Raw genomic sequence first — 13,844 nt, forward strand, 5'->3', positions numbered from 1 at the left:
TCTGCCTTTTGTCAGTGGAATTGCCCTCTATCTTAGGAGTGGATAGAGCAATCCCCCAGCCGAAGAACTGGGCAGGGGAGGCGCTGACCGGCAGGGCGAGCAAGGACCTGCAGCTTAAACTGAGGGAAAAGAGGGAACTGGACAGAAGTGAAGCAGGGTGTGTGGCCTTGGAAGAATAGAGGGACGTTGTCACACTGAAGAAATTAAGACTGGGAAGAGCCAAGGCTACAGTTATGAGCTGAACTTGGCGGGGACGTGAAACATATCACCAAGGGGTTCTACAGGTCATAAGGCAGGAGGAGACAGGCCAAGAAGGGAGTGTTCCCCCTCTATAATAAGAACGGACAGCTGGTTTCCTCAGACATGGGTAAAGCTGAGGTGCTCAAGAAGTGCTTTGCCTCGGTCTTCACAGGGTCTGCTCCTCCCCATGTCTGCCAGGACCCTGAAGATCTATGGCGTGGGGGTTGAGAGGCGCATGTTCCATCTCACGTCCGAGACCTCCTCATGAAATTGAAACAATATCCGTCCACGGACGCGGATGACATCCAACCCAGGGTTCTGAAGAGATGGCTGATGTGGTTTTCCCGAGCCGCTCATCCATCGTATTTGAACAATGGAAATGGACTGTCTGTGAGGTCCCCCGGTGAAGGAAAAAGGGAAACCTTACTCCCATTGTTAAGAAAGGCAGAAAAGGAGACCGGGCAACTAGATGCCGGTGAGCCTCACCTCTGTGCCCTCAGAATAGCATGCAGCACATCCTCTAGAATGAGGCACATACATGTTAAGGCAACAGTATGAAGAAGAGGTGATTCGAGACAGCCAGCATGGCTTCACCAAGGGCAGTTCGGGCTGACCAATCTGGTGGCCTTCTATGATGGAGTGACGGCTTCGGTGGACGGGGGAAGGAGCTGGAGTGTCCTCTACTGGACTTCTGCAAGCCTTGGTGTTGTCTTTCACCACATCCTTCTCTCTGAATTGGAGAGGCATGGATTTGAAGGCTGCAAGGTTTGATGGATTAAGATTGTTGGCTGTCGCAGCCAAAGGGTTGTGATCAACAGTCTGTGTCAGGGTGGAGGCTGGTCACAAGCGATGTCCCTCAGGGGTCGGTCTCGGGACGGTGCTCTTTCAACATCTTCATCAGTGACACAGACAGTGGCATGGAGTGCACCCTCAGCAGCTTGCAGATGACACCAAGCTGAGTGGTGCAGTCGATACGTTTGAAGGAAGGGAACGCCATCCAGAGGGCCTAGACAGCCTGGAGAAGTGGGTCATGACAACTAATGAGGTTCATTAAGGCCAAAGGAAGGTGTTACGTTTGGGCTGGGGCAATCCCAGGTGTTTATGCAGACGGGTGAAGAACCCCTTGAGAGCAGCCCTGTGTAGAAGGACTTGGGGGTCCTGGTGACGAGCAGTGGGACATGAACCAGCAGTGTGCAGTTCCTAAAGGAGCCTATAAACAGGAGGGGAGTCAACTCTTGGAAAGGGTAGATAATAGCAGGACAAGGGGAAATGGTTTTAACTTGAGGAGGGAAGATTTAGGTTGGATGCCAGAGGGAAGTTCTTCACTATGAGAGTGGTAAGGAGCTGGAACAGGCTGCCCAGAAGGGCTGTGGTTGCCCTGTCCATGCCTGGAGCTGTTCAAGGCCAGGTTGGATGGGGCCCTGGGCAGCCTGGTCCAGGATTCAGTGTGGAGGCTGGTGCCCTCCTGTGGTGGGGAGTTGGAGATTCGTAATCCTTGAGGTCACTTCAACCCGGGCTGTTCTGTGTTCTGTGATTCTGTGAATATCCAGAAACGTATGGGCAGTCCCATACTTTAGCCACTGCCCACATGGTTTTCTGCTCCTCATGTCATAGTTTCCAATGCAGGCAGTGGGCGATGACTTCTGCTGATGTGTTTTCCAGTCATCTAACTTAAGCCAATGTGTTAGCTTCATCATTAGCCTGCCAGGTGACTGCAAGGCTTGATGTCTGGGGACACAGCCTTTCCTCATATGCGAGAAGCTCCAGGCCCCTACTCATCTCTGTGGCCATTCGCTGGACTCTCTCTAGAAGTTCCCTGTGTTTTTTTAACTGGGGAACCCAGAACTGGACTTACTACTCCCATGTGGCCTCACCAGGGCAGAGTAGAGGAGGAGGACCACCTCCTTTGACCTGCTGGCCGGCCGAGTCTTCCTAATGCACCCCAGGATACCATTGGCCTTCTTGGCCACAAGGGCACGCTGCTGCTCACGGGAAATCTGTACCTACCAGGAAATCTAGGTCCTTTTCTGCAGAGCTTAGGTCAGCCCGTAACCTGTACTCTATTCGGAGCCAAGACTAGCCTCTCACAGAAAAAACTGTGAAACCGTTCTTACCAAATGTCCCCACTACACAGACACACCACCCTGCCGCAGCACACCACCACCAGATACCCAAAGCCAGTATCTGGTGAATTTATCCACCGTCATAAAAGGGGTGGCCTGTTTGCCGTCCCCCAACACAATCTTTTCCTTCTGTGTTGTTTGTGTTTGTTTGTTTGTTTTGTCTCTAAGGCAAGAGGAAACTGCACTGCCACTCTATGGACGAGAGGCACTCTATGGACAAGAGAAACTCGCCTTAGTCACAAGGTAGACCGTGATTCTAAATGAGACCTTCTGAGCTCTCATGGATCTATGAACATCTATGAACAGCATCTCCCCTGAACTGGGACACTCCCAGGTACTACCAAATCCTATGCCTCTGTTCCGCAGGAGTAGCTGTCGAGATATTTTACCAGATCCACATATTTCTGTTTATTTCTGTACGTAGGAGCATATGTGTTTTGTATCTGTCCATACGTACATAGACTAACCAGAGAATTATAGAATCCTCAGAGCTGGAAGGAACTTTTACAGATCATCTAGTCCACCTCCCCTGCAATCAACTGGGATCACAGCTCAGTCTGCTTGCTCAGAGCCTGGCCTTGAAAGTCCGTCGTGATATACTTGAAGAAGTCAGTGATGTATCTGAAGATGATTCAAACTAATTCGGATCCAAAGCATTGATTCAGCACCAAGGAAATGACTTTGATGGCAATTCTCACAATTTAGCTGCTGGTGCTGTGAAAGTATTGGAAAGGCTGCCAGTTCAGGTTTTCTCTCTTGTTGATGTGTGCAAATTCAGATTTCCCAGGCTGCATTTTAGTAGCAGTTAACCCATCTTTGCCAAGGGAACATTTCAGACCAATCGTTGCAACCTTGCCAAAGAGCTGTCATTGAAATAAGGCTAACGATCGCAATAGGCTAAGATACTAAACCCAAATACGACCGAGATTGAGAAAAGCACAGAGGCAAGTAAGAGCCTGCCGTAGTTTGGTGTGTGTGCCTAATCTCCGGAGGATGCTGTACGAGCTGCACGTTTGTTGTAACTTCTGCGTGCGCGCGTGCTGATGAAATTCACAATTATCCTTCCAAACTCCAGCAGAGGGCGATATTTTCCCATATTTTCCCACCACCATTTTCCCATGATGGTGGCCTACCCGGGGGTGGTGTCCTGTGATGCAGAGACCTGCGCGGCCTCTCGCCTGCCCAGCTACTGCTTCAGAGCGTTACCAAAGAGAAACTTGAAAGGCGTTATCAGTCCCACCACTGTCTATCAATACGTGGGGACCACCGAGAAGCAGTAAGTGTTCTCTGAGCTGTGCACGTGAGGGGAGAGGGGCCTCAGGGGTACGACCTTGGCCGAGCAGAGGGCTCGAGTTCTGCAGCGAGACCAGGCTGCTCTCCCACAGACCTCCCTTGCCTGTGGCTGAGAAAATGGAAGCCCTGGTGTGGGTCTGCTTTCTGCCTCTGTGCCCTTGTGCCTCTTGCTGCTAAGAGTGTGGAAATGATGGCACCGGGATGGGGAAGGCTGGCCTGTCTTTGGACACACAGGGTAGCCTTGCGTTCTTTGTCCGAGCGGCTTCTTCAGTACAGCCTGGCTTCTTTCCTCATCTTGGATTTCTTTGGTTGTTGCCTCCGGCAAGGGACTTTTGTTAGCTTCGGCTGTCGTGCTGTGGCTGCTGGGCTTCCTTATGCTCGAGGCTGTGCTGGTGTGTCACCTTGAGCTTTGGCCAGGGGAACATGCTCGGAGTAAGATGCTGCTTGAGAGGGGGGTCTCCACTCCTCCACAACAGGCTCTGCGTGCTCCGGCTTCTGACCCACTAGGCGACTCCTGTTTGCTCTTCTCCCCCTTCTAGACAACGTGACGTGGGCGTTGCCGAGGAGAGGTCACCCTATGGTCCCTTGCTGGGTAGGTGGAGAACTCATCCGAAGCCCACTTGCTTCCCTTTGCCCAGTGCTGGGGGCTCCGCTGTGGGCTGCCCCTGGCACACAGCTGAGCGCCATGCAGCCGCTTTCTCGCTCCCTCCTTCCCTCCCTCCCTCCCTCTCTGCTGCGGGATGGGGGAGAGAAGTGGAGGGGCTCCCCACTTTTCAGCACGCTGCAGCAGCTCATTTCCTTGTGGGTCTGCACAGGTCGGGAGGCAGAGATTGACCGCTTTGAATGCTGCTTGGAGGCCTATGAGCATTTGGAAGAACCACACGTCCTGGCATTTGTGGGCATGCCAGGCTCTGGAAAGAGCCACTTACTTGCCGAGCTGGCCATTTTAGGCCGGGCTGCTGGGCACAGGTAAGCACTGTGGAGCTGTCGCTTTGGCACCCCTCCGCCACCCATCCCCTGGCCTTTGCTGAACAGCGCAGTTCGGGTGCTGCTGTGCCCAGCCCTTGCACTGCAGCCTCCTAAAAAAGCATGCAGCCTCCCTACCGGGAGGCAATTCTGGATCTCAGCGCCTTCTGCTTTTGCACCGCAGGGTCATTGCTGTGGAACGGACAGAGGAGAACTTGAAGCAGCCCTTCTCTGCCATCCATCTGCTGGTGGCCAGGGCACTGGGTCTCCAGGCCGGTGAGACTTGCAGTGACAGGCAGCGCGCCCTGCAGACCGTGCTCCAAGGCACACTAGAAGAGAGCAGCTATTGCTTGCTCAACGATGTTTTCTTAGTGTAGGTGAGAGCGAAAGGCTGTCCTGCTTGGATGCTCTGCTGGGAGCAGCTCAGCTCAGGGCTGGGACTCGCGGGGCTCGTACCCCACCTGTCTGATTCCTGTGCCCAGGAGTCTCCCTGTGCGTGGGGTGCTCCTGTGCCACGCATGTGCCCTGGGTCTCGTTCAGCAACCTGGAAGTGGCATTGAAGAGGGGCTGGTGCTGGCCGCACGCAAGAGCAGAGGCATTCTGCTCTGCAGTCTTGCTTTGCGGGATAGGTGTGCCTAGACCCTCAGCTATGTTCCTCTCTGTCTTTCCTGGACAGTTTCCCATCACAGACGAGGTGTGCAGGATGCGTCACACTGAATGGAACAGTGCGTTCCACCTGACTTGTACACAAGTGCTACAGAAGGTGAGCACGTCTCCCTCCTCCCGCCTCACAGGAGCCAAACAACCGTGCTGGCTGCGGGCTCCGCGCTGGAGCTGCCTGAGGGGGTGGCAGGATGAGGCGCCCGGGTCATGGCCCTTCAAGAACTTTGCCCAGCTTCTCTCCTTCTGCCGGGGAACTGATGTTAGAGGAGGCCGTACAGTCTCTCAGAAGCAAAGCTTGCTAAACTCCTGGAGAGGGAGGTGGCCTGAGGAGAGGCTTCTGGCTATCCCCTTGTCTTGAGGAGAGAAAGTCCTCCCAGAAGAGGAGAATCCACCAGATTCCACTCAGAACCACCTGTTTTTTTTTTTTTTTTTCAGGTGCTTGGAGGGGAATTTGGCATATTTTTCGTCGACAACGCCCACTTCGTGGACTCTGAGTCCTGGTCTATCATGTGGCCCCTGCTCCAAAGCGTCACGGTCCTTATGGTCATGAGCTTAGCTCCTGGGCCATGACAGAGCAGAGGACATTTTCAAAGCTGCCACAGACAGCACAACATCGGAGAGAATCACCTGTCTTCGTCTGGAAGGGCTGAAAGCTTCAGACATGGTGCGGAAAGCCTGCCAGGAGCTTGGAGTGCGCAGCATCCCCAGGGAGCTGGCAAGGTAAAGCCAAGTCGGGGAGCTCTTCTGAAGGGGTTGCATTTATGCTGACCACGGCTGGGAATCGCCCTGCAAAAAAGGCAGCCACGGGGCTGATGGGTCTCTCCTTAAGCCTGGCCATAGCAGGTGTGAGCTGAGAATGGGCAACTGCCACGAGGCAGCAGAGTGTGGATGGTGTCAGCCCTTTGCTGTTGCCGTGGCTTGCTCTTCTGTGCTTTAGGCACTGTCCAGCAGCCTTTCCTGATGGATTCCCAGGAACGCTGTGGGTCTGGGGGGCCCCAGGCACTCACGCCCCATCCAGAAGCCAGGCGTAGCCATGTTGAAGAGGCTGGTTAGCCTACGAGACCCGAGTGACTCACCACCCACCAGAACTGTGCTGCACCTTACTTCCCTGGTGTCGGTTGTGCTCCTGCCCAGGTTCCTGATCCAGAGAAGCTCTGGCATCCCATATTACTGTGAGGAACTGCTGCGCTCCCTGCGTTGCAACAACATGCTCTTGTTGCACACCGGGAGGCCGAAGGAAGGAGAGGACAGCTGGCAGAGCCTGATGGGTAAGCACCCTTGTTGCCGATCAGCTGTTGGCTGTGGTGCATCCTCTCCCGCACAGCCGCACCTTGCTGCTCCCTTGGCAAAACACCGGCTCAGCTCCTTGTTCATGCTCCCCATGCTCTCCCTGTCTTCTGCAGCCAAGGCATCACCCGCTGTCACAGCTGCCTCAAGCCCAGGTACCGGGAGTGACGGCAAAAGGATGTGTGCCATCAGACCAGACGTGAGCCTGGAGACCCCCATGCTGCCGTTTGCCTTGAAAGGTGAGGAGCTGAGCAGCGCTCGTCCAGTTTGTGGCTGTGCCCCAGCTTCGTTTCCCGGGGTGCAGGTGAGAGAGAGGCTGAGCACCTGCGTGCTGCAGAGTCACCCCCTCAGCCTCAGGGCTCAGCCAGGAAGGTGACTCCAGTCCAAGCAGGCTGTGGTTTTCCCCTGTTGGCAGTGGACCAGCTCTGAGCTGACCGGTGAGCTGCACACCATGGGTGGGGGAGCTCTGAGTCCAGCTCTGGGCTGGTGAGAATGCTTTGTGTTCTCTGTGTTCACTGCTGGCTATGAACCCAGTACAGACCTAGTAGGTCCCCCTAGTAGGTGGGACGTGCATACCTGCTGGACCGTGCCCTCCCCATCACCGGTTGGGAGCATTTGTCTGTCTGAGTGTCTCTGTTTTCCCTGGCTCCTGTGACCTGTGACTGGGGGGGGGAAGCAGAGCCATCTTGAAGATACCAACCCTGGGCTCTGGTTGCCCAGCAGGTGCCTGTCCTGAGGAAAGGAGGCCAAAGTCCTCCCCGTTTGCTCAGGTGAAACTCTCCGGCTTCTCCAACCTCAGGCTCAGGGACAGGCAAGACAGAGATGTGTTGCTTCTTCTTGGCAGAGATTGCGCTGGCTGAGCTGGACCGGATGGATCTACAGAAGCAGATGGTTCTGAAGTTTGCAGCCATCATAGGGCCGGTGTTTACAACCCAGCAGCTGGTTCACATCCTTTCCCATCTCTGTAAATCAGTGGATTAATCCACTGCTGGACATGCTGGTGAAGGACAACATCCTGAAGCGGCTGAAGAAGACAGAGGAGCCAGAAGACGTGCAAGGTGCTCCAGAGGGGCCGGCCACCTCCGGGCAGGCAGGAAGCGGTAAGTGGTGGCTGCAGCGTGAGCCCAGGAGCGCTGGGGCTCCACAGGGCCCTGCTCACGCACCTTTGTGCAGAGGGAGATTCTCAGTGGCTGTTGGAAGTGCCTCTGCCACTGTGCTAGCAGGCGCTGGTCGGAGCCCGGGCTGGGCTCAGACGGCAGCAGCACTCACCCAAGTGTGGCCTTTGCCCCAGTTGGGGCAGCCTTGAGGTCTGGCCCCCGCTTTGGCTGAGGCCAGGACTCATTGCCTTGCAGCGGGTGGAGAGGCCCTCCGTGAACACGGGGTCCAGAAAACAACAGTCTGACGTCCTGGCCTTCTGCGCCCCACTGCTGTGGGAGGCGACGTACGAGCTGTGGCCCACGAGGGAGAGGGTGAACATTCACCGCCAGTGTGCCGCCTTCCTGGAGAAGCATGCGCACAAATGCCAGAGGTGCCACGGAGGGGACTTTGTGGCCTTCCACCGCTTCGGCGTCTCCAGCCCCCAGAAGCAGGGGAGCTGCCAGGGCTCTGCTGATGAGGATGACTGCTGCAGCTGGGAGGCCTTGGTAGTTGCTGGAGAACACCTGAGGAGGGCCAGGACCCACCCTGCAGAAGGCGAGATTCTGGCAGAGGGCGAGCAGACAACTCTGCGGGCCGAGGACGGTGGCGAGTGCTCCTGCCAGTGCGAAGCCATCGCCGAAGCAGTGCTTGTGCCCCTGGCTCGCCACTACAGGGCAATGGGCAGCACTTCCCAAGCCCTCTATTATGTGCTGGAGTGTGCGGCTGCCTACCTGCACGTCTCCAACAGCTACATGGTGAGTTACCCTGCTAGCCAGCACAAGCTGCATTAGCAGGGAGGAGGCCTGAGGGCTGGCCGCAGGCTCTGCACCAATGCTCACCTGCTGTCTGTGTGCTTGTTGCAAGGCCCTCATGAAGCTGAGCGAAGCAGAGGCTCTGAGGAGCTCCATCAAAAAGGAAGGAAATGCCATCGACCGCTTTGAGGAGGCCATCTTCTTCAGCCTCAAAGGAGAGGTAAAGAGGCAGGTAAAAGCGGAGGGTGTCCGAAGGGATGCAGCCATACGCTTCCCCTGCTGGCAGGGAATGTTCCTGCCACAGCCAGCCCCTGGTCCATTTCTGCAGTCTCTGCAGGTCTTGGGCAAGTCCTCCACATCTGCATGCCTTCCTCTTCCTGTACAGGTCTGCAGTAACGTGGGATGTGTGAAGCTGGCCAAGGAAATGAGCAGGCAGGCGCTGAGACTGCTGGAAAAGCGGTTCCCCCGGACTCGTGCCGGGGCCTTTGTCAAGTCTCTGTGGGAAGGGTTGAAGCGTGCTCCTCAGGCCACAGGCAGAGCGTCCTTCCTTCCCCAGGAGGCTCGGTAAGCAACAGAAGGGACAACGCGGGAGAGGAAGAGCCCTTTTGTACCTGCTCTCACGCATCCAGGCCCAGGCCTGCCCGGGTTTCAGCCCATTCCCAAGCCTTAGCAGGACTGAGGCATTCAGGCGTGATGTGTGGGTAGAGCCAGGGATGGCGCTGCCTCACGCTGCCTCCCCTGCACAGCACAGGAGAAGAATGCACACCTTTGGGTAAAAAGCAGCTTGTGCTGACGGATGCTGTCACGGAGTCATCTAGATAAATCCCTTCTTCCAGCAATGTATCTGGCTAGCCCCACCGCCCTGCTTTCCCTTGCCCTGTCTGACTCAGTGCTCCACAGCTGTGCCTCTGGGCCCAACGGTTTCTCTTGCGTGGCAGGAGGAAGAAGCAAGCCTGGCTGGTTCAGCGGAGCAGATGCCTCTCCTTGCTCGAGGACCTCTACAGCCAGGAGGGCACATCTGGCGGACAGAGGTTCTCCCGCCTGGCAGCACTCATGAAGGCCAACACGGACAGCAAGATGCACTCCTATCAGGCAGCAGACTCACACATTGGACAAGCCTTGAATTAAGGAAAATAGGCCAGGTTAAAAGCTATGTGCTTTCATGGCGTGCTGAATTGGCAGCTGCAGATGTGGCCTTGCGAAGCCAGCTTTTGGCTGCCCATAACCGATGCTTTTCTACAGGCTTAGACAACGAGTGCAGACAGCGGGTCTCCTGTTTCTCCAAGTGACACCGTTCAGGTACCCTACGTCTGGAATGCAGACAGCAGGCTAGGACAGTAAACCACAAATTAACAAAGAAGCAACGGATTGGTGGACGGAGCTGTAGCCGATGAGAGGACCGGCCAAAGCCAGGTGAAAGAATACAGTGAGGAAGACCATGGCCTTCATCAGAAAGACCACCAGGCAACCAGCAAGAGATACCACGCATGCATAAAAGAACTGAGACGGGGGGGGGGGGGGGAAGGGGGAAATGTCAGTCTTCTGGGGACTCATCGTAATAACCCAGCCTCTTCTTGGACAGCTAGTGCATATGTAAGCAGCTTGTTTTTGAAGTGTGTGCCTTTCCTGACCTGTGGTATGCAGGCTTGGAGGGATTACCCCCCTGCATCCGGCGTGTGCGCAGCGCTGAGTAAACATACCTGCTTTATAACTACTCTGTGGTTATAGAGTGTGATTCCGCACGCCAATTTGGCGAGCCAGCCAGGAGGCTCTTTGCTGGGCCGTGGGGCTGGTCGGCCCAGGAGGCGCTTCTGGTGCGCCCCGAGAGATTCTGTGCTTCAGTGCGCCCCAAGAGATTCTCGGAGAAGACTCCCTGGGCCAACACATCCACCATGGAGCAGGGAAAGAGCCCCGGCTGCGGACCAGGTATGTTGGGAACAGGGAAGCCGTAAGTCGTAAGCGCGAGAAGTAGATTGTGTTTTTGCAGTGGAGATTTCCAGTATTTCCGTATGTAGCACTTCTGCAGGGCTCCCCGCCGCTACAGGCTAGTCAGGCCGTCGTCAGCCCAGCTCTTGTATTCGTGCAAAGGGCATCAAACACAGTCTGCTGCCTCACACGGGGCACCATTTGTTGCCTTCTGCAACTGTGATGTTAGCCACCTGTGTCAGCCCTCTTGCACACACTGACCAATTACCTGATCAGGGCCAAATGACTGCAGACGCACACCAATATGATGAGCAGCAAAATGGCGTCTACTCACTACTAAGCACAGCTTATATACCTTTACTTAAGCTATCGTGCCCTGTCTTGATTTGTCCATACCGGATCTTAGCCCCTTACTACAATTCCTTATTTGGCTCCTATTGTCTCCTCATTCCTTCGCCTTCTTATCTGGTTTACTTTGTTAGCGAGGACAGTCTGTCTGAGCACAACAGCACCCTTTCACTGTGCTTAAGGAGAGGCCTATCCCGTACAGCACGTATCCCCATCAAGCGCCTACTACAACATCTCCCCCTCCCTAAGCTAAATATTCCTTACACACATGCCTCACCCGTACATTGCGAAGCAATGCAAAGCGCCTAATGCTAAATACATTTCAGCAAACTATCTCCACTATCCCTCCACAGCGATCCTTAAGCAAACATCAGAGCAACAGGGAGTCCTTTCCCGTCATAACCCGACTCCCCGTGCCCGGTCAAGCCTTGCCCTGTTACAGCACGAACGCAACAACCTAAACCCTTCTACAACCTTTCACGCAGTCTATGATACTCAATCCGATGGTCAAAAGTCTTTTCCATCACTCGTTGCAAGGAGTTCTGCAAGCATCCTACAAAGCATGGAAGGCAGATTAGAATACATATAAAGATTGCGAGCCCTATTGCGAGAACCTTACGCAATTGCTTTAATCATGAACCCACTCCCCCAAACAGTCTGTGCAATTTCCGAAATGGTCACTCTCTTCTTTAATCTTCTGTGTATGTTCTTGCATCCATTATAGTTGTTTATGACACACTGTGATCGCCAGGGACACCATAAACATCAGCAACATCGGAAGTGTCAGTGTTGCAGGTGTGGTACTCCTCTTGATGAGTAGTTCTCGATCCCGTCGTCCGTCCCTCAGTTGTTCTGGAGTTAGCTTCAGTTTGCCAATGAAGAATTTCTGTAGAAAAACTTCTACCTAGACTCAGTTTTGGCAGATATGTTACTTATATCTGGTGTTAGTTTTCATGATGGTACCCACAGAATTTCCCCAGATTCATGATGTTTAACTGCCGCATACCCGACAACGGATACCCTTTAGCAAGCCCTTCCTGCGACCAGGAGGCCCTGACTGACCTCCCCCAGAGGGGCATTGTGCTCTAACGTGGCCATACTGGCCGCATCGGAAACACAGCCCTTGCTGCTGCAGCGATCTTTGCTGTCGCGGGCCAACAGCTGCAACTATAGCTGCGGCTAGCCCTTCATTAGTTAAATGAGCCACCTTGAGCTTATCTAAGACATACTGAATAATTTCTCCCAGGGTATTAAGCGTACTCGGGCCAGCTCGTAGCAATGCCTTAACACTGTCATGTGATTTCTGACGCAGGCAGTCAATGATCACTGGCCCTTGGGCTGGTTTCGGGAGATCAGACCCCTCTGCAGCAGCTAAAAGCCTGTCTGCAAAGCTTTGAAAGGATTCATTCGGGCCCTGGGTAATATCTGTGCACGGAGCAGGTGGTTCAGCTTTATGCACGAGTTTATTAAACGCTTCCACCATTGCATCTGTGGCTGCTATTAGCTCCCCGGTCTTAGTTTCGTTAACTGGCCCTGGGGCGAAGCCACTCCCACGGCCTTCCCTGAAAGCCGCGGGACGCCGGTTCCACACAGGGAGCGGCCTGGGCCGACCCCCGCCGCCCCGGCAAGCCCCCTCAATTCGGCCATCCAGTCCATCTCCCATAACGTCTATTGGACCGGCCTGAGCACCATACGCACTAAGTTTGTGATGTCGTTGGGGAGGAGAGGCCCCAGTGCAGCCAAAGCCTGTAGTGCATTTAACATCAGAGGCGATTTCAGGCCTCTTTTATCCATAAATTCCACCAGGCGCGCAACACCCCCGGGGTCAGGCGGCACCCATTCGGGACCATGATCACTCACAATCACCGGGAATGCCTCTGGAACTATACCCTCCCCCAAAGCCTCCGATCTAATCCGATTCCAGTCCGTCATTTGATCCCTCCCCCGCCACTCAAAGCCAGTCCATTCTTTCTCCGCTACACTATCACTCGCACTACCGCCCCTGGGAGTGACCAGAGACGGTAGGCTATGCCCCCTGTCCGCATTGGACGGACCTTTTGTCTGGTCCCTCCCCTTGTGGGCAGTAAGTTGATCCTGCTCATGTAGATCACAGCTTCCTCCGCCTCTTTGACTCAGGTAACACTGACGTACTTCTGATAAAGGATACAACGTTCCGCCTGAGCGGTCCGGATACGGGGGCGGGGAACGAGACAACAAACATCCGATCTCTTGTTGTCTCCTTTTGAACTGGGCGCGGTCGGCTCCCCCGGCGCTATCTCACTAACGGTCACTGGCGGCTCCGTCTCCTCTCGGCCCCTGCAAGAAACTGCTCCCGAGTCCCCATCGGACCCCACTGAGTCCGGTGTCTCGCCTCCACCGCCGAGACCCAAAAGGTATCGAGCCTCTGCCAATACCTTTCCCTCCACTCTGGCCGCGTTCAACGCCCCCAGTATCAGACCCCAAGTTTTTAACTCCGACCCGCCCTCCTGAGCACTCAAAATATGTTGTGCGAACTCAGAGGTGAGGTCATCCCACCTCCGGTGATCAAGAATCTCGTGGGGGGCTTTAACCTCCCCCTCCTGCTCTAACCGGGAAATAACTGCGTGGATATCCTTCTTAGAAGGAGCATAATTGCCAAAGTAATCCTTACAAAACTGAAGCAATACCTTAAGAACATGTTCCATAGTCAGTTCCCCGCCGTCACCTCGGTCTTCTGCAGGGCTCCCCGCCGCTACAGGCTAGTCAAGCCGTCGTCAGCCCAGCTCTTGTGTTCGTGCAAAGGGCATCAAACACAGTCTGCTGCCTCACACGGGGCACCATTTGTTGCCTTCTGCAACCGTGATGTTAGCCACCTGTGTCAGCCCTCTTGCGCACACTGACCAATTACCTGATCAGGGCCAAATGACTGCAGACGCACACCAATATGATGAGCAGCAAAATGGCGTCTACTCACTACTAAGCACAGCTTATATACCTTTACTTAAGCTATCGTGCCCTGTCTTGATTTGTCCGTACCGGATCTTAGCCCCTTACTACAATTCCTTATTTGGCTCCTATTGTCTCCTCATTCCTTCGCCTTCTTATCTGGTTTACTTCGTTAGCGAGGACA

General features: G+C 54.7%; 2 protein-coding genes across 2 annotated transcripts; both read left to right on the forward strand.

Annotated features, from left to right (window-relative positions):
• Positions 1–3,477: 3,477 nt before the first annotated feature.
• Positions 3,478–5,855, forward strand: LOC112530691 (adenylate cyclase type 10-like). Its single transcript, XM_040655901.2, has 6 exons — positions 3,478–3,639; positions 4,196–4,248; positions 4,472–4,625; positions 4,807–4,894; positions 5,299–5,385; positions 5,721–5,855. Exons 1-6 carry the CDS (start codon positions 3,482–3,484, stop codon positions 5,853–5,855), a joined length of 675 nt encoding a protein of 224 aa, XP_040511835.2. The 5' UTR covers positions 3,478–3,481.
• Positions 5,856–8,578: 2,723 nt separating this feature from the next.
• On the forward strand, positions 8,579–9,594 carry LOC124417552 (adenylate cyclase type 10-like). The gene is made up of 3 exons (XM_046905875.1): positions 8,579–8,693; positions 8,847–9,025; positions 9,400–9,594. Exons 1-3 carry the CDS (start codon positions 8,580–8,582, stop codon positions 9,587–9,589), a joined length of 483 nt encoding a protein of 160 aa, XP_046761831.1. The 5' UTR covers position 8,579; the 3' UTR covers positions 9,590–9,594.
• Positions 9,595–13,844: the final 4,250 nt, after the last annotated feature.

The sequence above is a fragment of the Gallus gallus genome, chromosome Z, assembly GCF_016699485.2.
Source record: "Gallus gallus isolate bGalGal1 chromosome Z, bGalGal1.mat.broiler.GRCg7b, whole genome shotgun sequence".
Taxonomy (NCBI): domain Eukaryota; kingdom Metazoa; phylum Chordata; class Aves; order Galliformes; family Phasianidae; genus Gallus; species Gallus gallus.

Bases quoted from the DNA above. Each gene is read 5' to 3' on its own strand.
- LOC112530691 (XM_040655901.2), top strand. From the start codon at position 3,482: ATGATGGTGGCCTACCCGGGGGTGGTGTCCTGTGATGCAGAGACCTGC. The intron at 4,626-4,806 runs GTAAGCACTGTG...TTTGCACCGCAG, and splicing joins GGCCGGGCTGCTGGGCACAG to GGTCATTGCTGTGGAACGGA. The intron at 4,895-5,298 runs GCCGGTGAGACT...TTTCCTGGACAG, and splicing joins CCAGGGCACTGGGTCTCCAG to TTTCCCATCACAGACGAGGT.
- LOC124417552 (XM_046905875.1), top strand. From the start codon at position 8,580: ATGAAGCTGAGCGAAGCAGAGGCTCTGAGGAGCTCCATCAAAAAGGAA. The intron at 8,694-8,846 runs GTAAAAGCGGAG...CTTCCTGTACAG, and splicing joins AAGGAGAGGTAAAGAGGCAG to GTCTGCAGTAACGTGGGATG. The intron at 9,026-9,399 runs GTAAGCAACAGA...CTTGCGTGGCAG, and splicing joins TTCCTTCCCCAGGAGGCTCG to GAGGAAGAAGCAAGCCTGGC.